Consider the following 27,287-nt stretch of genomic DNA (forward strand, 5'->3'; position numbering starts at 1 on the left):
TGTTTCTAATCCTTCACAATAATATATCTGTATGATATATTTAGTTTATTTTTGTCTTGGAATATATTCCAATTCTAAAAATGACGAATTTAATAATCAACCAAAAGAAAATTCAAAATGACTAAAGCTGTACCAATTGAGTAAACGGTTAATGAATTGAACAACTAAATTAACATGAAGACAGACGTACGTTTCGGAATTTTTGTATTTAATAATACATTTTTCCTCATCAGTGCCTTAGGCCGGCCATCCACGTACAGTTGAAACTGTCAGTTTCGACTGAACAGTTAAAACTGTCAGTCGAAACTCTACGTGAGTGGGTATTTCAGTCTCAGTTCAACTCGAATTTTTCAACTGAACAGTTCAACTGAGAGAAATGAAATTGTTCATATTTTTAACTGAAAGGTTTAACTGAACTGACAGTGTGTGGGGGTTCAACTGTGGAGTTCTCAGTTGATTTCGTGTCGAGCAAGGGTGCGCATCACAATGTCGCGTAAACATAACCAGGTTATAGTCGATTTTATCGAACTATATAGGTCGGAACCTTGTTTATGGCAAGTGACATTGGCTGATTATCACGATCGCGCCAAAAAAGATGCGGCATACAGCAGACTGGCGAAAAAGTTGGTTCTTCTCCTAATTCTCTCAATAAATTTATGTGTGAAGATAAATTTCTTTTTTGTAGCCACTGCTTGCACCACTGTATATGCTTTCTCTCTTTATTCTTGGTAAAATTGCAAAAATTAAACCGAGGACCGCCAGATCGTCGGACCTTCTCGAATCCATCATGGAACAAACTGAAGCTTTGAACTGCACATGTGTGCACATCTCAGTTCACAGTTGAAACTGACAGTTTTAACTGTTCAGTCGAAACTGACAGTTTCAACTGTACGTGGATGGCCGGCCTTATAGTTCAACGAAATTATTGAATTTACAAACTCACCACGTGTATATCCACTTCAACAAAACTGCAAGCAAGAAACTACAAACTAACTCGCTATATTGCATAGCGGATATTTTCGTTTAACTGTCGAATAGGTCGAGGGTAAGATGTCTAAAATACTGGTTTATTCACTGATTATATTTTGTTTGAATTAATTCTGGCGACTCGGCTCGGCATGGGTCCCTTTTCTCTTTTCTTCTTTAGGGGTCGCTATACTAAGAATTGACCAATCAATAGCATCATTTCAAAATTTTTATTTGTTCTGTCAAAAGTAGTTTATTGTTGATTTAACCCCAAAATGATATTGACCAGAAAGACGACCTGAGTGCCGCCATATAAAACGATGCTGAAATCAAGTGAAAAGGAACCAATATTATTAAATCGTAAAAGACTGGACCCTGCAAAAGTCGCCACTTTAATCTGAAGATTTTTCAAAAGTAAGTGAGCGCACATCTCAATCGAGGGTTATTTTTGCCTTTCAGAAACACCTCGACTGACTATGCTTCAGGAGCTTTCAGAGCTGGTTTTTTATGTGCCCATGATGCATTTCAAGAATCTAAATGAGATGTGATTTTCTATACCTTCCATTGTAATCAGCAGGGCCGGCGTTAGGGGTGAAACAATGAAGCGACCGTTTCAATTGAGGGGCAGCAATTCGGCCAGGTTTGCTGGCCATCTTTTCATATTTCATTCTTGATTCTTAAAAACACATAAGGTTGTTCCGCTCCGCTGCATTTGTCAACATTCCCTGCAATAAGAATCTTCGAGTCGCCTGTATAATAAATAACACATGGCAGTCCAACCAATATAAACAGAATTCCCTATTACCGTCATTGAAAGAGGAATGAAATCATTATGCATTTCACAAATACGATGAACAACACTACCGTCGCTTTCGAATTATTTGGAAGCCGATGTTCACATATTCAACATATGAAAAATTCATACGAATTTATATTCGAAACTAGTTAATGTTGCTGATGTTCAAGCGGGACACATGTGTAATCCCAATAAGTTTTCGAAGCAATACTCAAACTTTGCTTCCCCTTCCGCCCTTTGTATCTTGTGGTGTGATAGGCAATCATTCTTCGATCGTACGCAGTGTCAATCAATTAGTTTGATACCATATATTGAATCATTTCAATATTCTTCATTCACTAGAATTTTTTTTTTTTTAAGATTGCAAGATTCTCTATCGAAAGAATTATTATCATCATCGGATAAGGCGAAAATTTTGTTTTTTGAAGGCGTTCTTATTGATGCTTTCTTAGCAGGGACGCCAAAAAGTTTTTTGTTTCAGGCGACAAAATTACTCCCGCCGGCCCTGGTTATCAGATCATTTATCTCATGAACATTCGATTGATTGTTTCAAATATAAAATTTGAACTTCGATCTAGTCTAGTCGGATTTGTTGATATGGAAATATTGCATATTGTTTTTCTATATTCTTTGTTGTGTTCTATATTGTTTTGTGTGTTGGATTTATTGTGTCTAATCAGAACACAACTCATAATTTTTTTACTTCCAAGGCTCGAACTTCTTAACTCAGAGATATGAAGCAGTGGTCCGTCGATCCTACCATTGATATACTTCCAATGGTTCTGATTGATAAAATTCGATATAATCATCAGCGATTTCCTTATTGTCTCCAAGTATTCATTATTTATTATTATTATTATTTTTCCGAAGGAAATGTGTGTAATGGCTAAGCTTGCCTGCGAGAGATGGCGTTATGAGGTTCGCGTCACTCTATAATTCGGCACCTTTGGGGGTATAATCGAACTGGAGTACGTTCGAATCACCATAATGGAAATGGATGTTGTATTTGGCAGAGATCACTGGGTGCCGAACTGTCGATTCTACCAGTGATCTCGGGATGAAACACCGCAATCTCTAGAGAGGGGGAGCACCTTCGAAATTGGCTCGAGAATGCCTCGCCAAAGTTTCAATTCAATAAGATTAAAACTTTCGAAAAGCCTGATAACATAAGCCAGAAAACATATGTTTCAAACATCAAAAAAAAAAAATATTGGTTATACCTATTCCCAATGCGCGCAGCCTCGTTAGACCAAACTAAAGCAATCAAAAAAGTTTCCCAAACTCAGAACATAACGAAGGAATAATTAAACCGACTTCGTGTAATACACTTCGAAGTAAAACTTTCAAAAAGTTGATATCATTATTTATTCATTTCCGCTGCTGTAGTTTTACCATCCGAACCTTACCGCAATATGAGGGATACCGACGTATTCATTGAGTAGTTTTATCATTTCTATCAGTTTTCCTCAGTGAGTTTCAAGAAGAAAAAACTTTCAATCCACACACAGGTAATACAATAATCAAACTTGACTTTTGTCGAATGTATTCGGGATCTTTTTCATCGGAATGATTAGGGGGACTACTATTTCAGTTTTAAAAAATCATTCCGAAGAATGACTAATAAGTTTTTAGGCAGACTATTGGAATCTAGCGTTAGAATGGTCATAGGTTTCTTGGTGCCCACTTATTACCTACTAAATCTTCCATAACTTTTCATTGTGTATTTTGTGTCAATGTTGAACGAAGAAAGGCAACAAAATATACAGAATGCTAGTTTACTATCATTTAACCAACAGTAAACAATTTATTGAATTGGAATCTAGCGTTAAAATGGTCACAGGTTTCTTGGTGCCCACTTATTACCTACTAAATCTTCCATAACTTTTCATTGTGTATTTTGTGTCAATGTTGAACGAAGAAAGTCAACAACATATACAGAATGTTAGTTTACTATCATTTAACCAACAGTAAACAATTTATTGAATTGTCGAATGGTCATAGGTTTCTTGGTGTCCACTTATTACCAATAAATCTCCATAACTTTTCATTGAGTATTTTGTGTCAATGTTGAACGAAGAAAGCCAACAAAATATACTGAATGCTAGTTTACTATCATTAAACCAACAGTAAACAATTGAATAATGCAAAAATTAATCGGAACACCTGGAGTTGTAACATCACAATTTCAAAACGAGCCAAGGTAGGTTTGAATCATAGACATTGAATATAAGATTATTGGTAAAGTAGGATGGGTTGAATTTGGAAGACTCGTCATTTTTTTCTGATTTCCTAGTTACAGATAACATGTCTAATTGCTGTATTTCATACTTTTATTTTGGTGAAAATTGAAAATTCGACTGGAGGTTGAATTGAAACAGAGTTATTTCTTAGAAGGTATTTTATTTCGATATTAAAAAAAAACGAGTATTGTATTTCAAGAGAAAACAATGAATGTACATTTCTATTTCTATTCTATTCTATTTTAATGATCTCGAATCGAGAATTGAAATATTAAACGACTTTATAGAAAGAGGTCTAAAATCACAAGATCTAATTGGCCAACTGTGATCAACTCTTCCAGAAATAACACGGCCAGGAAACATCGCAAAATTGCGATTATATCGTTGCTTGTGTGGTGCGTAGTGCCGTCTTGCTGAAAATAAACATCGCCCACATCAATATACATATTCCAATTCTGGACATGACAAATAACATGTTATATCGTTTGTGATATGCCTTATTCTCAAGATCGACGAGGAATCACGTTCTACATTCTTTATATCACTCATATTCGTTCACCTAGGACTACACGACAAAACTTCAATTTGGATGTAATCTTTGAAATGTGCCTCGGCACACTCATTTGAAAGTCTCTAGTAGTCACAATAGAAGTCCCTTTTTAACCGATTTGACGCAAGCGTTATATTTCTTCTATATTCAAAAGTCTGACTGTCAACATGTTGAGATTTCCGTTCGCAGACAAATATAATTATCTTCAATTTAAATGAGATTAATTGACTTATCTAGGTATCTATTTGTTCCACCAAGAATTAATGTTTGATGTATTTCCAGAGATACTCTCCAAATGCAGATGACTTCAGTAGCTATGGTTCTTCGCATACTGACCCAAGCAATAGAGGCTATTATCAGGAGAACAATATCGATTCTGAACCCCTGTTTTACAACAGCAGACCGAGGAACAAGAGGGAATATTCAAGGTACATTAGTCCTTTTGGTCCGCATATAAATTAGTCTTCCATTTTGGTGGAAATGTAGGCTGAAATATTCGGAATTTTCGCGATTTTCAATTGGTATTATTCTTCATTCACTACATTTAATACTTACCTACTAATTTACATTTTTATTGATACTATGTGACTTAATAAATCCCAGGCCAGTCACACATATGTCATACAGCCAATACATGTTTTTTTCTCTTCAGTACCAAGCTTCAACAGATACGTGAAAAAATTTTAGAGGATGGACTGGCATAGAGTTAAGTCTCGATCGAGATACTGAAGATCAAGAGACACTACATTTGTGTTGCGTGTGATAGCGGTGGAATTGAAGACATTGAAATAAAGTGTATTCACTATTTTGCGAAACATAACCTCATTGAGATGTTTTCAGGTTGGTTAATGATAGTGGGAGTAAAAATCATTAGTTTGGTTTTTTCAATGTAGATAGTAATCTCGTTTGCGCATAAACATAACCTAACCTAACCATGTGTAAATTTTCCCTAAATCATCCTCTACCATTTGGTTTATATTGTCCCAAGTTTTTCCTGCGAATAAAATGCTGTGTCATCAGTGTTACATATAAGAATCACTTTAGAATGCGGTATATTCGTTATACTGTTAATGCAAATTAGAAAAAACAATGATACCAAGACCGTTGCTTAAGGTTTTCCAGGAGAGTACGCTGAATGTATTTCCCATGTTTATCTCTTTGTACACGATTTGTTTAGTAGTTACATATAAGATGAAGAAAAATAAAACCAATATTTTTCCCCTAGATGGCTTCAGTTATCTATATCTCGCGTTGTAAAAGTCCGATCAGGTTTCAATAGAAGGCGTTAGAAAGATAAGATTTCGTACAACAAAAAATTTTTCGAAAGTTTTGTGATTTGTTGACTCAGTTTAGTTTGAGCACGCATCAAAGATATACACAAGCAAAGGGAAAATTTACTATATTTTACACTTTTTCTTCGATAAAGACGAAAATGCAAGCCAGGCGGCTGAAAATGCAAATAGTGTTTATGGTCCTGACACTATCACAGCCAATCATGCGCAATTTTGATTTCGTCGATTCCCTTCCGGTGATTTCGATGTATAAGATGCACTGGAAGGTCCATTGTCGAAAAAATCATGGACATTGTCGAGGCCAACCATCATATGAACATTGTTTCGATAGCCCAAAAGCTAAATATTTCACAGAAAACGTTTGCATAAGGCTTTTCTCAAGAAAAAGCTCGATGTATGGGTATCACACGAGTTAACACAAAAAACCACATGGACCAAATTTCCATCTGCGAATCGCTGCTGGATCACAACAAAATCGAACCATTTTCGAAGCGATTGGTGACTGATGATGAAAAGTGGATCACTTACGACAACGTCAAGTGAAAACGGTCGTGGTCGAAAAGCGGTGAGCCGGCGAAAACGGTGGCTAGCTAGGATTGAGGCCAGGAAGGTTTTACAGAGTTTGTTAGGATAAGCAAGGAATAATTCACTGTGAGCTGCTCCCCTAATTTGCTGTCAAAAATTGGATGATCGGAAGCAATCACCCAGAAGCGGCCAGATAGGAGAGGAATTGTGTTCCATCAGGACAACGCCAAACATATCGATAGTGACTCGCCCGAAGCTCCAGGAGCTTGGTAGGGCGATTCTTATGCATCTTATAGTCCGGAACTGGCACTAAGTAATTACTATCTGTTTCCGTCTATGGCGAACAATTTTACTGGTGAAAAATTGAAATGAAAATCCAATAGGGACGAGAACCTCTATGAGAGAGGTATAATGATATAACCTTCAAAATGGCAACAGAATATCGAACATTCAACTATGGTAATTAAAGCCTTGTTCTTCATGCAAAAATATGAATTTCTTTTTACTACGCCTTATATAAGGTCATATAATCTTTTCCTTGCATTAGATATCTACTCTATCTAGATGTATCTCAGCTAATATAGTATAATTCTACATATGAAATGGAAAATATTCTACTTTCTAAACCATTATTAAATTGCAGGTGAACTGAGTTATTCAATTGTTTCATGCAAAATTTCATCCCATCACACATTTCCACATTTTTTCATAGATTCTACTTCTATCGTGCCACTTCAAACGAATCTCTTTTCGTAGATAAAGCAATGCAAATCGTCATGAAGAATAAATGTCGTTACAAGTGTTTTGGGAGGAACGACAAGGTTTCACAATGTCCTCGTGATTATCGCTTTGAGTGTTTCTTCTACGCTGGCGTGTCTGGCTTGACGATTCTATCTGTGAATAATATAAGTTCTCTGAGTCTAGGTTGATTCAATAACGCAACTAGGTCACGCGAAGTTCGGATTCATACTGGAAATGAACAGATACAGAAAGTTATCCGATTCGATAAATTGTGAAGATACCACATCGTTATCTGCTCGAAGGATGAAGACGTTGTTACGAATTCTGTGTGATCTGGTAGGGAGTTGTTTGAATGGTTTAGAGGGGAGTTTGAGCGGTTTGGATGAGAGTCATTGTTGGAACTAAAACAACGTGCTCGCTGATGAAGGGTGGAGAGCTATTCCGGGAATCGTTTTATTTTGGGATTGGGAATATATTTTCAGAGTCGGCATAACTGCAAATTTTTATCGATTATGTATAGCATTTCATTAACAGTGTTATGCATCGATTTCTTTGTCGATTCAACCCTTCATTCGGTTTCAAAATTCGTGATTCTTTCATTGGGTAGGTTTCCTTGTAAACGGGGAATTCCGCTCTATTTGGGTTATAAGAGCCAATGTAAGTTCAACCTCGAGTATTTTTCCAAAACCCTTTGTAACGTTACAATTGCCCATGAGACTCTAAGACTAATTTCTAGGGGTGGTTTGGCTTATTTGGCAACAAAATTCCTACCCAGGTTTTTACAAATTTAATAAAATTAAAATATACAATGATCGATCCTTTTCACTCCAAACAAATAATAAAATAGAAACTTAACTCAAAACGATTTTAAATGAGTTAGTCTGCTACTAGGATGGAGCCTCTTCTGTAAATTATCTTCAGCCTTCTGAACACCAATTCTTATCAGGAAGCTATAGTACTCCAGTCCTCATCCAACAAAGTTGATGTGATAATGCTAGGTATTTCGCAGGAATTCTTTCAGATTCAGGGACTTAAGTGGTCTAACATACGTACTATCCCAAATTCTGTATATCAAGGAAGTAGTTCTTGATATCTTTCAATCCCAAGAAAGGTTTTCTTTGTTCCAATCCCATGGGAGGTTTACTTTGTTCCAATCTGACGGGAGGTTTCTTCGTTCTAATCCCACGGAAGGTGCTTTGAGAAAATGAACAACGATATTAGGATATGTTAACTGAATTTACAACTCCTTCTCGGATTTCTAACCAAGAAATTACAAAGAAATCATTACATTTATTATCAAATAAACCTGAGAAGAAGTTTTGCTGACATTATTTGACACAAAAAGAATTCTACCAAACCTGAAATACGTTTCGACAAGATGGATGACTCTAAAAAAAAACTACTGTTTCAAATTAAATTGATTCATTCTGGTGAGATTATTACTTATTGAATACAAATATTCATGTTAACACTTACCGAGAATCCCGACACAATTCTCGCCGATAAATCAGATTCCGAGTCTCAAATTAAATTAATAATGACTGAAATCTAAATCTTAGGTACGTATCACGTACAGGTTATACCTCCGTGTGGAACGTTTATACTGAATTTCAGAATAAACTATATTATTATTATTATTCTTGCTAAAGTCTCAATAATCATTGAAAATCTTTCAGAAGATTCTCCTTAGACCCGCGCATCTGCGTTCCGACCGATGGTACACGATATGATACGATTAATTGACAAATTACCGCGTCTTCAAAAATTCCAGTAGCGTAACATGGAATGAAGCGTGCAAAATCTACACAAAATCAGAAAATCTCAAAAATTGTTATGAAAACACATCAAACATGAATATATGAAAAATATAGAGGAAAATTCAAATTTTTCTGTTTGAAAATCTGAATTACGGAAGACGAATTCACGCTGCCTAGGAGCTCAAAACAAAAGTGTCAATGGTATTTTTGAACTTGTCAAAAGCGGTCTTTTTCATTTTGTTCTCAGAATCATGCACATATTTTTTGTGTATGAAATTATAATGTATGACAATCAAATAGAATCATCTATTTACTGAGTTTTGCAGTATTCCGACCTTATCCGGTCACAACTGTCTCTGAAAACAGCAACCAATTATTAGTTCAATGAGTTCACAACAAACAAACTGGATAAGGTCAGAACACTGCAATTATTATAATAAAACTGAGCCATGACCATTTCACTGGTTCCTATATTTTTCAATCTCTTTGAAAATAAATGAAATTAAATTTTACTTTTTCGAATAATTTATTTATTTGAATCTTTACATTTTGGTGTTTCTAAAAATGTTCCATTGTTGCATTGTTGTACGTTTTGATGTTCATTGTCTTGAGGAGGGTAGTGTACACTGTCTTTGTTTTTAGAATTGACCAATGTTTTTGCTGTGTATCTCACGAGATCCTTTCGCAAAAATTCAATTATTATGGTTCAGGTGAAACTATTGCAGAGCTCAAAGATTTTCGTATCAAACAGATATCAGGTGGTCTCAGTGAACAATTGTAGGTCAGCAATGGTGACGGTTGCAGAAGGTGATTTTGAAGGTTCAATTTTATGTCTCTTGAAGTCATAAAAGATTTTTCTGGATTTTGTCAATTTTGAAGTTATTTGTGTTTGATATAATGTGATATTTTCCATAATGTTTCCGGCATCTATTTCTAGAATCATCAGCCATTCGAAGAACGAAATACCTTGAGTGATATAATTTTATCCTTTCATATATCTCTTTTTTTTTGGTGGGTAAATTTTGAATAACAATACTCTGTTGAAATCTAAGAACTACTTGGTGTGAACATGAATGAATCTATTTCATTCTATTCTTGAATTCATCAACCATTTGATTTGATATACACATAAAAAAATCGAGCAAATCCACCTAGGACCAGTTCTCCCTTCGATAGGTGCGTGGTTCTTTGAGGCGAGAAAAATTCGAATTAATTCATTCCATCTGGTTTCATGAAAGAAATCGTTTATAATTCAGAAATCAACAACAGCTCATAGTAGGCTCAGTTTTAATATTCATCAGATTCAAATATGTATGTGTTCGGGAAATACCCTGTATACTTACCAGAACATATACAGGGTCTTTCACGAGGAACCTCACCCATATTTATACGGGAAACTACTGAACGTATTTTCATGAAATTCAGCACTTATAAGTATTTCACGATGCTGATGAAATCTAAAATATTTTCAAGGCATGAGCACCTCCGGTTTTTCCGGAAATGACGTCAACTTCCGTTTTTCAAATAGCAGTTCCTGAAAATTTCATCTTTTTGGCGTGAAGGGAAAAGAAATAGCTGAAAATTCAAGACGAAAAACAGTTTTTTGTGAATAACTCAGAAAATATCCATTTTAGGGCAAGGGTGTGATGCATACACTCACATTATTTTTTAACGTAGATTCAATATCTGCCATAAAAAAATGGGGTTCTAATTTGAAAAAATTGATTTTTCACGATTTTGTCATCCCTAACTTTGAAAGCGATTTTTTCACCCCCTGTATCATGAATCGCGATTTCGATTTCTAAAGTGGATACATCAATCTTACATCTTGAAAAATCCCAAAAATGAAAATTTTCCATCCAAAAACCTCGATGTTATTCTTGTTTCAGCGGAGCTCTATTTTCGATTTTTTTTTCGAATTTTCCCGCTCAGAGAGAATTTTCCAACCAAAACTGAAAAATGTTACATCAAAATAACTTGAAATTTTCTAAGGAATCTATTTCTGCAATAAAAAAATGGTGTTCCAAATTGAAAAACGGAAGTTGACGTCATTTCCGGAAAAACCGGAGGTGCTCATGCCTTGAAAATATTTTAGATTTCATCAGCATCGTGAAATACTTATAAGTGCTGAATTTCATGAAAATACGTTCAGTAGTTTCCTGTATAAATATGGGTGAGGTTCCTCGTGAAAGACCCTGTATACCCGTCGAGCTCGTCGTAAAGGACCCTGACCAACGGCATGATAAATTCCAACGTCAGAATGATTCCACATCTTCTCATTCCTGCGCGGATTCCGACATACAAAGTCAGAAATCTGGAGTAGGTAACAATGAATCTCCAGCGTGACGTTAACGACGTCACGTACTTTGTTATATTCAAATCGATGTTTGTAAACCCATTCCGCATACATAACACTGAACAAATCCTTCAGCAAAATGGCGGAAGGATGTTACATGTCATTTTATGGGAGGTGAAATTGCCTCAATTTGACGGCACAAAACTGCTATCTACGTAACTGGGGGTGAGGGTTTCCTGCTTCTATCAAGGAAGATTTTTTTATGTATGAATGTCCACGAAATCGCTATTTGTTTTCTTAGGGTACACTGCAGAAGTGTTATACTATCTGGAACAAAAGAGAGAAAAATGAATAAAATATTATCATTAAAACGTTATAAAATCATTTTTGCTTTCTACAGAAGATAATGGTATACCGAAAAGAAAAATTTGAAGGATAAGCGCAGCCCCAGAAAGAAGTTTCAACACTAAACCCTGTAATGAAATTTTTCAAAATTCAAACATTTTTATCGATCCATATTTTTTTCTGTTTTTTTTCCCATAATTTACTTCATTCACATCACATTGCACAGTTAATATGCCAGAGCCAACTTTCGGGTGACTCCATATATTTGAAACAAAAATCAATGAATTAATCGTTCATTTTTGAGCGCTCTTTCTCTCAACAGATCGCTGCTCATCATAATGTATGTAATTTTAGAAATTTCTGTCCAAAATGGTCTCAAATGATAAGGTTCAGTCATATATGACGAAATGGTCTTCAACTTCGATTACGTCTTCTCGTCTGACCATCACTCTGTGAACACGATAACTCTCGAATGGAAAGACCTAGAAACTTGAAATTCTCTGGAATAGGTTTGGATCTCGATTGCCACGGTTGTGTTCGTTGATGGGCATAATTCGACTAGGTGTTCTGTAGAACTTATCATCGAGCCGAAAATTTTCACTCGGATGCAACATAATTTATAATTTCAAGCCCTTCGTGAAATTCTATCTTGATCGAGCCACAAAAACCATAAAAATATCGAATGTTATATCGAAAAAATTATCCAATATTTATGTGAACGCTTAACCGATAGAAATAATTCCAAGCTCCGTATAATCTGAACACATCATAAGATCCATATAAAATTCAAATAAAACGTTGGAAACGAAATACGTAATATTTCCAGAGATCCGATACAAATGAGAATTTACTTGAGTATTGGGAATAAGAATTTCAATCTTCAAGCGGAATTTCGGGATGATAGCGTCTTCAATACGATAAAACATTCAAGGACCAGATTAAAAAACAAATTCCTAATAATTTCGTGAAAACAGATGCTGCTCACAATTTCAGTGTGTTATGGGTGACTTAGCTGGACTAGCAAAGAGTTACCACAAAGGTATATGTTTGTTAATATGAAGAAATATCATTCTTGTACCCAAGAAAGCTTTCTGTATTATAGAATTTCTTCATAATAAGAAACATAATAGAAATTCAAATTTATTATTGAGTGGTCCACGTAAGCGGATTGTGTAAATAATTCTTCAAGCAGAATTAGAAAGTGACCCATCAATATGATAGTATTTTCTATGGGTTATCCAAATATTTCATCGGGAAAACTATCGAACAGAGCACATGCATGGGAAGTTATTGGAAAAAACCCGTTTTTCAACAACAACAAAATTTTTTTGCGAAGTGGACCGGTTTTTGAAATCAAATGCTTTAGAGACAATTTCTAACCATTTTATTTCATTTGGACTTCCGGTTTTCTCGTAAATGGAAAATTTGTTGAAAGATTCTGTGACGATGGGGAAATAACTTTGATTGATAATGTAAATATAATAGCGCATGTATCAGCGTGGTACAGTAACATTATTCGATCGTAGTTTCATAATCGATTGAAAACGGAAATTCCATTAACACTATCAACCATTTGAGTCAAAAAAGATTGAGAGGTCGATTAAAAGATATATTCAACATGAGCGATGATATAATGTCAAACACGAACGTGTATGTTCGTGTATGCAACCGATCGCAAGCTATACAACTGGGATATTTCTGGAGTAGTACAAGATTTAGTTGACCCTGCAGGATCTGCGCCAGATCAGCTGATTTAACTAATATGTATCACGCATCCTCCTCTGATGGCAGTATGGATAATGTCCACGATATCAGAATGCGATATTCCGAGAAGCAGAACCATCTCACTATTTTCCGGGCACCAACCATCTCTCGCACAACCACTACCGGACACACGCGTACCGTTTTCCCTGGATATTTCGCACGCACGGCTTCCACGAAGGCTGGAACTCTGTAAATTGCCTTCTTCGTTCTATAGTTCATGCACAATGGTTCAGGTGCCTCCCAATTGACCGGGATATCAGATATGACTAGTTCCTTAGTATCTTCCTCAATAAGCAGTAGATGCGACTTGAGGAGAATTCCTTTAGAGTCCCTTATGTGTGCCACTTCTTCTTTGGGACAATATTTTTGACCTTGGTCACTACGTAGTCTATTGATCCTTTCCCAGTGTGTTATGGGGCATTTTTGAAGATCATGAGATAGGGTTTAATGTCTTGCGCAGCCTGCTTTGCATCTCACCTTCGGCCCTCTGTTATAAGATAGGCCGGCTGTTGGCAGTACATGGGACCTTAGTTGGAAGGCCTTCACTTATTCCTCCCCCGACCAATATCTGGGTGGAGAATCGATATAGTTCGAGGCTCGATGGTGTTTCATCTCTCCTAGGCCACCTGCATGGAAGGACGAATGTAAGTTTCTCGCCCTGGCGCTGTCTTTCATTGTCGTTATTGAGTTAGGTGGTTTGAACATCTTTTTTATTCTCTCCATCCAGGGTTTCGAGATTCGAAGCACCGCGACGAGGGCAGAACTTTGTCCCATTAGTTTGTCAAGTCTGGTATTGATGATGGGACCTTCTTATCTGTGAAGCTAGTATTCTTTCTGAAGGGCATGTATGCTGTGATTGCTGACGTGAGTTGGTAGGCGAAGAGAGCGCTTGACTGCTCATCGTATTGCCCTGTCCGCTGACTTTAGTGGTTTGATGTGCATCTGGGGGATCTGGAGCGCATAGATATATCTAGGGATTAGGTGCACTTTTATGAGTTCATATTTCTGCGCCGGTTTCAGAGGTGTCCTGAGAATCCTATCAATCTTTATTCTTAAGTTGTTAAACGAACATTTAGTGATCCCCATGGATGTGAATTTTTCATACAGGTACTCTATCGTCTCTCCACGGTCCAACTGTCTGATTGGCATACCGGGGATGAAGAACTGGAAAGTGAAGTGGACGAATAGCCTTCTTCCGGGAGCTTTTCCGACCGATATTGTGTGGCTCTTTTCAACGCTTAGCTTCATGTGACGCCCATTAAAGAAATCTTGACTTTTCGAATGTAGCTTTTTGGCCACTTTGACGTCGTCGGCGCGGAGTATCAGATCGTCAGCGTATGCTGAAGAGCTGATTTTTTGGTCTTCAACCGAAATTCCTGGTATTCCCTCCAGCTCCTCTATCAGCTATTCCATCATTATATTGGCGACATGGGGTCTCCCTTTTTGGTGTCTCTTTTTAGTTGAACAGTACCGATTTCCTCACCGGCGCAGCTGATGACTGTCATTGCATCAGTGAAATTTTCCATGGTGCACAGGACTGTTGATATCCACAACTTTTCTCTTCGGGACTCTTTCTGAAGTGGCGTGGGTCAGGATCTCGAATGCTTTGTGGATGTCGAATGTTATAAATGCATAGCCTTTCCTTTGTCTTCGCTTAATTTTTATGGTGGAGTGCAGAGGAAAGGGTTTGGGGTAGTGGAGCATTATTTAATAATGAATTCTAATGCCTTCTTCGTTTTAGGTTGATTCCACCAACTTCCCTTCGCTATACTACAGTATGCAATACCGTCTCGGAGTCATCTTTGAAGTTTTCCTCTTTGAATTTTCAGAACACAGGAGCCCAGGAAGGATGCAGCGCCTGGAGTCGACGTATAATTGGGGAACACGTGATTTCTTCATGTTGATACTCAATCTACCAACAACGTCACAACCATGTTCAGATGTTATTTTGGCCAATGCAATCTTATCAGAATTCCACAGTGACTTCAACTCTTCGAATCAGACATTTTTAGGCCGCGGCAGATATTTTCTTTTTTTTTTCCGGTGTAAAGGCTCCTGACTTTAGCTTTGAAATGGCCCTCATTGCATCCAAATTAGGCTACTCGTTTCCGAGTTATAGACATTTTATTTCACATAAGCAGAAATATTATTTAGGGGTCAGGTGTAATTTTCAATATGTTAACTAATGCTCCTATCATATTCCGACATTTTAGACGCTCTCACCCAAAATTTTTCCTCCATATCCAGATTTACATACTCGAAAGAAAGTTTGAATATGTTTATATCAACGTTAAATAAAAATGTTATATGATTTAGTAGTTATAAAACTCAAAATTACCGTGTACTGTTGATATGTGATGGTTATTGAATCTTTCCAATGCAAAGATAAAATAACGCCCGATATCAGCAAATCTATACAAATAACAATAGAACGTATTATAGTTATAAGAAAACTAGTTTCAAAATTAACCGTTGAAGAAATACGTTGAATATAACTTTTCCTATACGTATCTGAAATACGTTATATTTTGAACAAAAATTACAAACAAATTTCAATGATACAATTTTGAACCAACGAACGTGTGCCTATTGGGAATGATCTGACATACCTCGATATTTTGCAAGTAATTATAAAATAAAATTTCCAGCACTATTATAAATTTGGAGTAAATCGCGTTTTTTATGGTTACAACTCCATGATCAAAAAAACCTCAAAGTTTAGATTGTCTAGTTCATCGCATTCATGAGCTCATAATTCCAAAATCCAAATAGGTGAAATATATAGTCTGCCCAAAAAGATATGAATGAATCTCATTCTCAATAGTTTCAACGTTAAATTCTTGAGGATGTTGCGGAAAGTGAAAACAACAATCTTATGAAATGGAAAATGACATCAAATTTTCGGCCTACATTTCTTTTGAGTGAATATTTAAAGTTGTAATTTTATTTTGAGTTTTAGTTTCATACCCATTTTAATTGAAAATGTTAATGAGTTCCTTATTTTTTCAGTCAAGACAATTGGGTCAGTTGTGAGAGCAGCTTTTATAATCAGAGTGCAGATAGCGTTGATGTTGGATACTCCGTAGATACAGAATACTATTCACAAAACAAGATCAATAAAGGTTTGTATCTTGGAAAATTACTGAATTTTCCGAGTTCTTTTCTAACTGAATATGGTATGCAACAAAACTCCTAATGCTATTCAACTACATTCCCTCCTGATATAATAAAAGTGGATTCAGGACAAATTTGGACCGTTTCGTATTTTCTTGTAACTCAGTTAATCAGTGAATTATAAGTCCTTTCACTTTAGATTTTCACCAATTCTTTTCAGGCTATCCGGACAAAACACATTTTTGAATAGCAATTTAGGAAAAATGATACTCGAGTTTTTATTCGTCCACTAGAATAGGTAGGATCGATAAAGTTTTATTTGACTAGCCCATTATATTAGATATTTTTATTATAGTTATACAAGAATTTGAAAAATTAATATCGTTATAAAACTGCTAAATTTTAATGTTTTTCATTTAATTTATAATCATAAGGAAAAAGTGAGATCAACCACGCCAATAATAACACACAATATATCATATATGAAATTGTCAATCATTCATTAAACACATATGTCCTTCTCATTCATGACAAAAGCAATTTACCTTAAATATTCAATTGTGTATCCAACAGTGAATCGAAAGAATCAGGTTGTGTTATAACATTACCCTATATCAAATATTTTGAAAAAAATGAATCACTACTTTGTTAATTGTTTTTATATTATAACCATGATCTTCAAATGAAAAAAAAATAGAAAGACTTTCTACAACTGATGAGGTGAGAATGGTTTTGAAGAAAAATTCTTATAGATCTGCAACTATTTGATTGAATACGAAACATCGATGATAACAGTTGGTTCATCAGTTTCATTTTATCCAGCATTAAGTACCCTTAATTAGTAGGTGTGGCAGCGATTTTCCCTTACATTATTATAATTTGAAACATCGATCTGAAAAATTTATCCTAGTTTGATATAGCAGTGGAGTTGAAGATATCATCAGTGTATTCCTTGAACATATTTGTTAATGAGAATGTTTTTCTCTAAATGGGTGCCGCTCTTGAACACCACTGATCGAAAGCAACAATAAATAGTCGATTCCGACAGTGGATAAAGCATGAATTCATTGAACTTCCAAAGACACTGAGAACTTCAGCTGAGAGCAGTCGGTGAGAGCCAGCCAAAATCTCTGGCTGGCTGGCTGGGAAGAATATGGTATTCATGTTTTGAGACGTGAATGATTTGATATTGACTACCCTAACGAAGGTACAACCTTCAACAAAGAAAACTTTATAACGTTAGTGGATGGATTCAGTTCAGAAATCAACGGAAATTGTTATCAATTGCAAATGAAACAATAATTCTCTTTCACCAAGTTGATGCTGTCTGTCATGAAACGATGAAAACCATAGTCAAATTGAAAAAATTGCGCTTCCAACTAATTATTGACCGTCCAGCTCATTTTCCAGATTCAACTCCTAGCCATTGCTGGATTTTTGCAAGCCTAAAAAAATGTTTCAGGGTAAGAAATAAGGCACTAAGATTGCCGAAGTTGAATCCTATTTCGAAAGCAAAGATGATTCTTTCTTGAGGAAAGGTATCGAAATTAATCATAAATTCTAATATTTGGGATTACTCCAGGAATATTTAATTCTTACTCCTATAAATTTCTCTTCCAAAGATTTTTTGTTTGTTTGATACAATTGCGAGGCAGTTTTTGTTATCAGGAGTTTTTTACCTGCAAGAATCTGGTTTCTTGAGTTTATGAGGCGGCAGTGGTCCTACAAGGAAGCCAATGAGGAGGTGTAGCATGTCCGTACTAAGATCGATATATCATTGTATGCTGGGCTATCCTAAGTCAGACCAATTGTTGACAATATTTTGCTTCCATATTGTAGTCATGAAATTATGATGTTTTCTTGAAAAAAAACACTCATTTCTGCAGATTATTCAATAACAATACGACTCGATAATTCATGTTTTGTACAGTTGCAATGCAGATCCCTTATATAATTGCTTTGCAACCATCTGAATACTGCTAAAATGAATAGAACTACATCTAAGATCCAAGCAGGAAGATGTAGGCTGAGCTCTCAACACTAGTCAGGCTTTTATCTCACTCTCAATAGACAAAAATAGGAGCCGAAGGAGTGAGAGAGCATAATCCTGGTTGTCCTAGTATCAAAACAGCAGCACATAATAGATTAAGCCAAAAATCAGCAAGTGTTTCACGTAGAACCATTGGCAACCAATTATAGGTTCACCTGTACTCCAGAAGGTTTTGGAGAAGTTAACCTTCAACAAGAGAGAATTGCGCAGCTAGGTCACAGTGGATTTAATAACAAACTGGTTGAAAATTGGTCGAACGTTTTATTTTCTGATTAGTCAAGGTTTGGACCCAACCCTGAAGAGTTTGTATTAAGAATGAAATGAGCCCGAAAATGTGCCATTCATTTTTTGTCGTTCAAAGAATTCTCAGATCCCCTTATAAGACAACGAATTTGGGACACCTGATACAAGAAGTTCACAGTTCTAGTGATGGAACTGTTGTTATTTGGGACGAAATTTCATTTAATGGTAGAACATATTTGAAACATTATTTGAAAGGATTTCTGAATGCAGCATATACTAACAGTAAATTTTCCAGATAACCCAGGTATCCAGTTTTGCCGTGGACCCCAGATTCATTTTCGACTGAGGATGCATAAGATATGATAAAAAGAAGAGTTACTCACGGTCAAAATAAATTTCTTAGTAGAGAATAACTCTTTACTGTTCTACAATAAGCATGGTAGAAAATAACACAACACCAATTCCAGAATTTAATTTCAAGAATTCCTGGTGGTGTAGAGCTGTGATGAAGAACTTAAGAGGGGGACATACTCTCTATAATTCTACTGAAACTTTTAGTCTTTTCTTGGGATTTTTCTTTTAATTTGGTTTCTCAAATTTTAAAATTCATGTTTTATATTTGTTATATTGTACGATGGACAAAGAGGCTGCTTGAGTGGAGACCAAGAGCCGACAAAAAAAACAGGGGAACACCTCCTACGCGATGGACTGACATCAAGAGGATTACCACAATCTGGATGCAAAGTGCTCAGAATGTGAGACAGTGGGCAGAAATGAGGGAGGCCTATATCCAGCAGTGGATGCAAAGGGCTGGTTGATGATGATGATGATGATATTTGTTCTTTGAGGAAATTGCATTCCTTCAATTAAATAACACAATAACGAAAAGAATTTTGATTTTATATAAATTTTATAATTCAAATTTTGACGTTTTCAACATCATATTATTACATTGGGAGTGAAGATGTGGAGAATATCCATAGATGTGTGAATTAATGAAAAATAATGATGAAATAATCTGCTTCAAGTGAGCTATTTTTTTAACCCATAGTCGCAAAAAACTCACTGTACTCAGTTTTCGAGGTAGCTAAAATTGGATCGTTCAAAAAACATTCGACATTTACTCAAACAACTGTCAGTCCAAAAAATTTTATTCGATAAATTCACAAATCATTTCGAAAATGGTTCCTTTGTGAAAATGATGACTTTTAATTACTTTTTATCTGCTGCTTCTGGTTGTTTTCCCTCCTCGCTCCTAGTCTGCTTCTCTCTCATCTTTTCGGCATCTCGTTCTTTTCTCTTCTCGACGGACATTTCGTCTTCGGCGACCTTCTTCTTTTTTCCGTCCTGCTTCTTCTTCAGGTTCTTGGATCGTGCTACTTCTCGTTGGTTTCCTCGCGTCATGATGTTATATTTTTTTTGGACTGAAATGTGAGGGACGTGAATTTTGTTGTACGTGACAAGTTTTGATGTGTGGTTGTTTGATTTTGAGTGAAAATAAATGGGATCATAGATTCTAAAATTTCAGATGTGTAGCGATCAGAACAAGTTTTATACTTTCTATGTTTCGATAATACTCATCTGATGAATAAACAGTAAAAACTGTTCAAGATGTATTGTTATGTTTATATTGAATTGGTTTTGAGTGCATATTTGGTTGTGTATTGAAATAACTTCACTTTTAGGAATTCTATTCGTGCAGATACTTCGAAAAATTTCCTCATAGTTTAAAAAGCTTTCAAAATGACTTATTCCAAGTTTATCTCACAATATGATGAATTGATGCCTATGTACAGAATTTCTGTAAATTTAAATAACAAGCTTTCGTCATAAAAGCTTCTGAAGCTCATATGAACCTCAAAATTGAATGATAAACCTAATGAAACAACAAAGGTTACTTAACAACTTCAATTTGAAGAAAAAAATCTATATTACTCACAGTGTAGATAAACATTTCTATACATAGTAATTTTCAACCTAATTGATAATAAGATAATCCATCGTTATCGTAAATAGATTCTTCTAGGAGAAGCTGATCAACTGAAGACCAACCAAAAGTTTTATATTTTAGTGCGTTACAAAAATATATCGACAATATCAAAAAAATTGCCGCATCTTTTCTGTTGAACATTATTCTTTACAAATTTCTGAAATATTGTTGTTATATCCATTCTATCGGTATCATTTAAAATTTATCAAAATAATGTATTTATCCTATAACTGTTGCTTACGAAGAAAACTTCAACAATTACAAAGTATGGATTTTTTTCTTTGATTCCATGAATCTGCCCGGATTGGTTGAGAAACTGTCCACCAGATGGCGAGAGAAAATCAATAGTTAGGTTGAAGTCTAATTTGCTCCTGAAAAATAGATGTCTCTGTTGTGCTCTTGGAGTATAGTGACTCAATTGAACATAGTTGCGACAATAGAACCATAAAACTTAAGAATATCATTGACTGAACTGAATTGACACACGTCAAAATCAAAATTTTTGGACCTGATAGTATTTGATTATACAGGGTGGCCATTTGAAAACGAAACAGACGAGATTACAGACGAAATAAGGTTTTTCGATAGAAATGCTCGGACAGGTCCATTTTTGTTTCGAGGGGGACAACTTAAGATGTAGGTTACGGACGCATAGCGCTTCAACCCTTGCTACTACAACCCTCACCCCCAAATTTTGAATAGGGAAGATGGGGTGAGTGATACCTCATTTGAAAGGTATTTTTATACTGATTTCAGCACAGTAATTGTTTTTTCATTTTATGCATTAGTTCTCGAAATATTCTCAACTAAGTATTTGAAAATGAAGTGGTGTTTTCATGGCACTTGTAGTGTTTTGTGAAAAATCGACATTTTGAGCTTCAAAACAACCATGACTGTGGCTTCCTTCCTAACTAACTAACGCATGAATATTTCGAGAACTAATGCATAAAATGAAAAAACAATTACTGTGCTGAAATCAGTATAAAAATACCTTTAAATTGAGGTATCACTTCCCTATTCAAAAATTGTGGGTGGGGGTTATAGCAGCAAGGGTTGAAGCGCTATGCGTCCGTAACCTACATCTTAAGTTGTCCCCCTCGAAACAGAAATCGACCTGTCCGAGCATTTCTATCGAAAAACTTTATTTCGTCTGTAATCTCGTCTGTTTCGTTTTCAAATGGCCACCCTGTATAAAGAACAAATGTATTCAACTGAAGAATACTTCAGTGAGTTAAAAAAATGGGCGTTACATTTTGAATAAAAATTAGGTAAATGGAGATTCTAACAAAAAACCACCATATTTAGGCTCAGCCAATCGAAAACGTGACCACGCTTGTCGCCACTGTGGTTTATTCAGTCACTATATCTTGGAGGATTTCGATTCAAATGGGTTTTTTGAGATTCCGTTTTCTGAACCGACCGCCCTATCATCTCGTCCTAATGAATGCTATCTTCAAAATTTGAGATGTTAAACTTCCCATCGCAAACCAAAGAATTAGATTCACTTATGACGAATGAGTCCTCAAACTGAAAAATTTTATGGTAGCTTCAGCTCGAATGCCGTGGTTCAGTTCATCATAGAATATTCAAGGAGAATATCGAAAAAAATCATCCAATATTTTCGCGATCACAAACACGATGGAGTTGAGATTTTAAGCTATCGAATAACAATTTGAAGTTATGTTCCATAGAGATTTAATGAAAAATATTGGAAAGTAAATAGGTACATAATAGTGTGATTCATTTTAATATATTTTCATCATTTGATTCATAATGATTCATATTGATTCATTTCAATATACGAAATGAAAGGAACTTCAAGTAATTTGTGAAAGTTTTTCAAGGATCTCCGTGAAATTTGAATAAGAAATGAATTTGGAAAGAGTCTTTTAGAAGAGTTCTTTAGAATTTATTATCTGTGACAGCTCAAAGGAAAGAGAACATGACATTTTTCAAAGCATGTATATGCCCCAAAATATAACGGTTTTCGAATGGGTTCAAATCAATTTGCTTCCATTCTCTCTTACTCGAACTTTTCTTGGTTTTATGATATAAAACCCCGTATAACTCTGAGCCTATGTCGTACATAATTTGACAACTTTTTTTTGAGTAAATTCCTGACAGATATCTGGCTCCATTACATTTTGTTCTTGTTTCAGGTATAAGTTCAAGTGATTCTTCAGATTATGTTTTGTTTGTTAATGTATGATCGCTCAATATTAAATTTCTTGTAGTGCAAGCTCAAATTATGACTGTAAAGAGGCTTGAGATGATAATATTGTGCACAGAGATTGCACAAAAAAAATTGAGGTATCCCATAGACGTACAATAATATACTACAATATAAAGAGTTGTGCAACTATATTTAACGTGTGTGCCACATTGCACAATATTACCCATAGATGATGCGAAATTTTTCCGCATTGCCCATTTATTATCTAATTATTTTGGTCTCGTACAATATATTGCGTCATGTTTCAATAACAGAAACACACGTTCAACATTGTACAATATTATTATACGTCTGGGACGCTTTATAAACATTGTCCTTTTAAAATGAAGTCGTGTTTGCCAAAGAGATAAAAATTATGTTACACAACATGCTATTGAAATTTTGGAGGAAACAATCCTTTTGAATTTCTCACCTTCAAGCTCAAAATTAGCCCTTCAAGTATGTGCATTTGAAGAGCATGCTTCGTCAAGCTCAGAAGTATATACAAAAAAGGTTTATGGTGGGCTTTATGAACTATTATCTTGGTGGTTTGCTCGATCAAATAAATTCTATCTTCAATTTCAGTTTTTTTAACACTATTTCAAACTACAATCAACGAGTTAATCGGTAAATCAAAGTTTTAACGAACCCGTTGTTATATTGGGCTAATGCTTATGATGTTTGAACAATCAAAATCCTGATTATCCTGATTAAATATGATAAATTTGTTTGCAGGTACCCGCAGACCAAGCTTAGAAAGACAAACAACACTTTATGATGATAGTTTATACTGTGAAACTGATAATATTTATCATAATCCCACAATAACCCAAGTGAACTATGTTCATTACAAGTGAGTATTATGAAGACTCTTCAGTACAAAGTAGTTTATGCATTATTTCTGAATCAATATATCATAATGAATAAATTATAACGTATTATAACTCGGCTACTCATTTTAGAATGATGTGATGTACCATAACTAAATTTCAGGTCGAATAAAATTTTAAAACTCAAGTATGAAAGTAAACCACCATCTCTAAACGATGTTTGGTTTTGGAAGATATATTCTGGAAATAAATTCACAAAATAATTGTTTTTACTCAACAAATGTATTGGTTGGGTGAAAACTTATTCATGGTATTTATTCAAATACTCATATATTTTTGGAAGAAACAGTACGATGTTCACTCTAAGAGAGAATTTAATCCTTTACCCAAGAAGAACGGTACCAAAGTTTTTGTTATTAAACCGAAAATCGAGCTCTGAAATCTGTTGATTTGGGATATGACTTTTACGTGGAGTATCTCTAGTAACTGTTTATTTTGAAAATTAATAATTGCAGTTCTAAAGAAATAGGCTATATATTTGTAGAGAAGCTATTTCAAAATGAAACTCGTCATGTTTCGAGGATACTTGTATCTTCTATCAGAAATATGGAAATTGAATTTGATCTCTAATTATATTATGCAGGGTATTTCTTTGGAAGAGTAGAAAATTGAGGAGCATGTTTTTGCTGAGGTACAGAGTGTAAGATTCGAAATAATGGGCTCAGAAGAGGTGCTGCATTTAAGAATCATTTATAGCTTCTGATATCCTTAGCTTTAAATCTAATCGATTTGAAATTCGAACTGAATGCATAACAATAATACGGCTGGTTTTGTGAAATTGTGCTTTCATTATTATTTCAAACAGAAGACTTCGATAGAAATGTAGTTTTTTTGTATTTGTACTAAATAAACTCTATTCTATTTTATCATTGAAATATATCTGATAGTCCTGAAATAAATGGTATCTAACGTAAATCATACTTTCAGCCCTCCAGCAAACAAGCTTTACCAGAACAGCAGCTACGATGAATTTTACGACACATCCTCTGCACCTTTTCAGCAGGAGATGTACGGTCAAGACGAAGAGGATCGCCAATGGGACTCCGGAGGGTACGACTACCTGCCACCAACGAAAGCGCCTGGTTCCAAAAAACTTCCTGCCATACCCGCCCAGACCGCAACCAAACCTCGACTTTCCTACGTCAACAACGACTCCTTCTACTCGGTGTACGACGAGGGAAAGTCGACCACACCAACGCCTCGGAGGAAAATGCCCCAAATACCCACCAAGTGCAGCTCCAGGCAATCCTCCATCGACCGTTTAGATAGCTACCAAACCTTGTCGCACAGGGGAGCCAGTCTTCCTCCAACGCCCACCAAGACTTCCAAGATCATCAAGAAGACCCCGAAGGCGACCCAAAACTTTAACAGCCTGCCGCCCACGCCCGGGCGGCAGTTGCCGAAGCCAAATCTCAATCACCGCAGTGCCAAGTCGAAAAGAAACGGTTTCATCAAGCGCACCAGTTCAGCCGAATGCGCGGAGGACTTGGATAGATACAACACTTTTTATTATACGAGACCCGGGGCGAACAGCGCAGATGAGATGTATAACGAAGACTATAATTACGCATATCAGAGTATAGAAGATAACTTGCCCAATCAACAAGATGCTGTGACTAATATCGCCCTACCATATTCGAATGACAGTCCGATGACGGCTGTCGTAGATAATACCAAACCGAAGGATAATCACATTCGCTACGAATCTTACGACAACGCGTATTTCAGCCCTCAAGAGGAGTACAGCGATAGGGATTACTTCGATCCTCCTTCGCAAGTCTCCAAGAAGGAATCCATCAGTATACGCAGAGAGCTGCAGGAGCAGAAGACGGACAGTTTAGAATCGCGTGATGACGACCTCAGGAACTCCTTCGATACCGCCATATCTTCCGGTGGCACGTCGATGTTCAACAAATCCACGTACAGTGATTACGCCACAGCGGGCGACACGGCTATGACAAATACCACTTATTATGCGCATAGTAGTTTAGACTCAAAGACAGAGAATCTGATGCAATACCAAGGGGACCAAATATTATCACAACCAAAAGCAATACCACAGCAGATTAGTTTAGCGAATAGCGCAAATGTACAAGCTAGTGTAACAGTAGCGCAAATACACAACGAGAACACTGTGAGCGTTCAATCTAAAGGTTTTTTCAAGCAGCAGGAGACCATACAGGAGGAGTTCTACAGTAGGGAGGAGGAATACGAGGACAAAGACGACATCAGCGCCTACCTGCCTCCACAGGAGTCCGTGGAGACCTACGTGGAGGAGACGTCTGACGGTTTCAAGGATTACAAAATAGCAATAAACCACGACTCTCCCGTGTCTGTGATACATGTAGATAGTTTCGAGGACAATAAGAGTCTTCGCCGGGGGTCGTCCCAGGTTACAGTGATAGATCCTTACCATCCGTCGGTCCAGAGACCTCCGGACGAAGCCTACGTGCCGATATCGAGACGTGGTTCGATGATGCCGGAGGCCTATCCGCAGCTCTCCAACCGGCGTATCTCCGGGGAACTTTACGATGACGGTTCGAACGCGTTGGCATCACGGAAGCCTTCGGTCGATAGCTATTGTTCGGTCGTCCAGCGACGATCGTCGATACGACAAAAGTCGCCCTCTAACGAGACCATAACGGAACAGCCTCCTACGATCGAGGTGACGGCTCCGGTGACGGGCGAGATTGTCGGATCGTCGGAACCGAAGACCGTTCCGTACGGGGAGGAGGACAAGCAGAAGAGGCCCCAGGTGACGGCGCAACAGAGGTGGTTATGGGCGTACAACAAGATTATAATGCAGCTTAATGTGAGTATTAAATTTTCCTATAGGTATTTCGTCTGTAGGTACTGTGTATCTACAAAGATAATTGAAATCTAGTCGCGAACATATGGACCCTTTGTCTAGGGGCATGATATGATAAATCCAACTACTTCCTCTCGTTCTACACATCTCATAAAGGTATAAAGAAAAAAGGAGATGAAAATATGGTGCAATCATTATTCACCTCAATATTTACATCTTTCATACCAGAGGTTTTAAACTTCGCCTTAACAAAAAGGCAGATTATTCTATTATAAAAACAGCATCTCCATTGAATAACGTCTTTTTGACCCTCTTTGCCTTTGATTTCAATAAAAAAGGAAGTTTTGTTGTGCAACCAATAACACATATGTTTAGGAATGAGCGTTTATATTTGGAATTCTCTCGATAACAACCTCAAGAGAAGAGGATCGAAAAATAATAAAAAAGGATTAAAATTCCACTCTACTCAATGAACTTCTAGTTGATCTATAATTCGAAACAAAGAAGAAATTTAAACTCATCGTACATAGAACATGGTGAGCAGTGTTCGAACTAGGAGTAAAAAAAAATATTTTAATTCTCAAATGATTGAATAAATTGACAAAGGTTCAAGAATGCTTGAGAGGAAGCAATTTTCATGGCTTAACATTACATTTTCAATACAATGGATACACATTTTTCTAGAACATTACAGTTAATATATTGGC

General features: G+C 36.2%; 1 protein-coding gene across 1 annotated transcript in view; it reads left to right on the forward strand.

Annotated features, from left to right (window-relative positions):
- LOC123670744 (protein unc-13 homolog B) overlaps window positions 1-27,287 on the forward strand; it is a 637,597-nt gene that overhangs the window by 196,713 nt on the left and 413,597 nt on the right. The window contains exons 8-11 of the mRNA XM_045604288.1: window positions 4,835-4,980; window positions 16,282-16,394; window positions 23,617-23,734; window positions 24,699-26,583. Of these exons, the coding sequence (XP_045460244.1) occupies window positions 4,835-4,980; window positions 16,282-16,394; window positions 23,617-23,734; window positions 24,699-26,583 (2,262 nt within the window). The remainder of the gene's footprint in view (window positions 1-4,834; window positions 4,981-16,281; window positions 16,395-23,616; window positions 23,735-24,698; window positions 26,584-27,287) is intronic.

The sequence above is a fragment of the Harmonia axyridis genome, chromosome 1 (assembly GCF_914767665.1).
Source record: "Harmonia axyridis chromosome 1, icHarAxyr1.1, whole genome shotgun sequence".
Classification (NCBI taxonomy): Eukaryota; Metazoa; Arthropoda; class Insecta; order Coleoptera; family Coccinellidae; genus Harmonia; species Harmonia axyridis.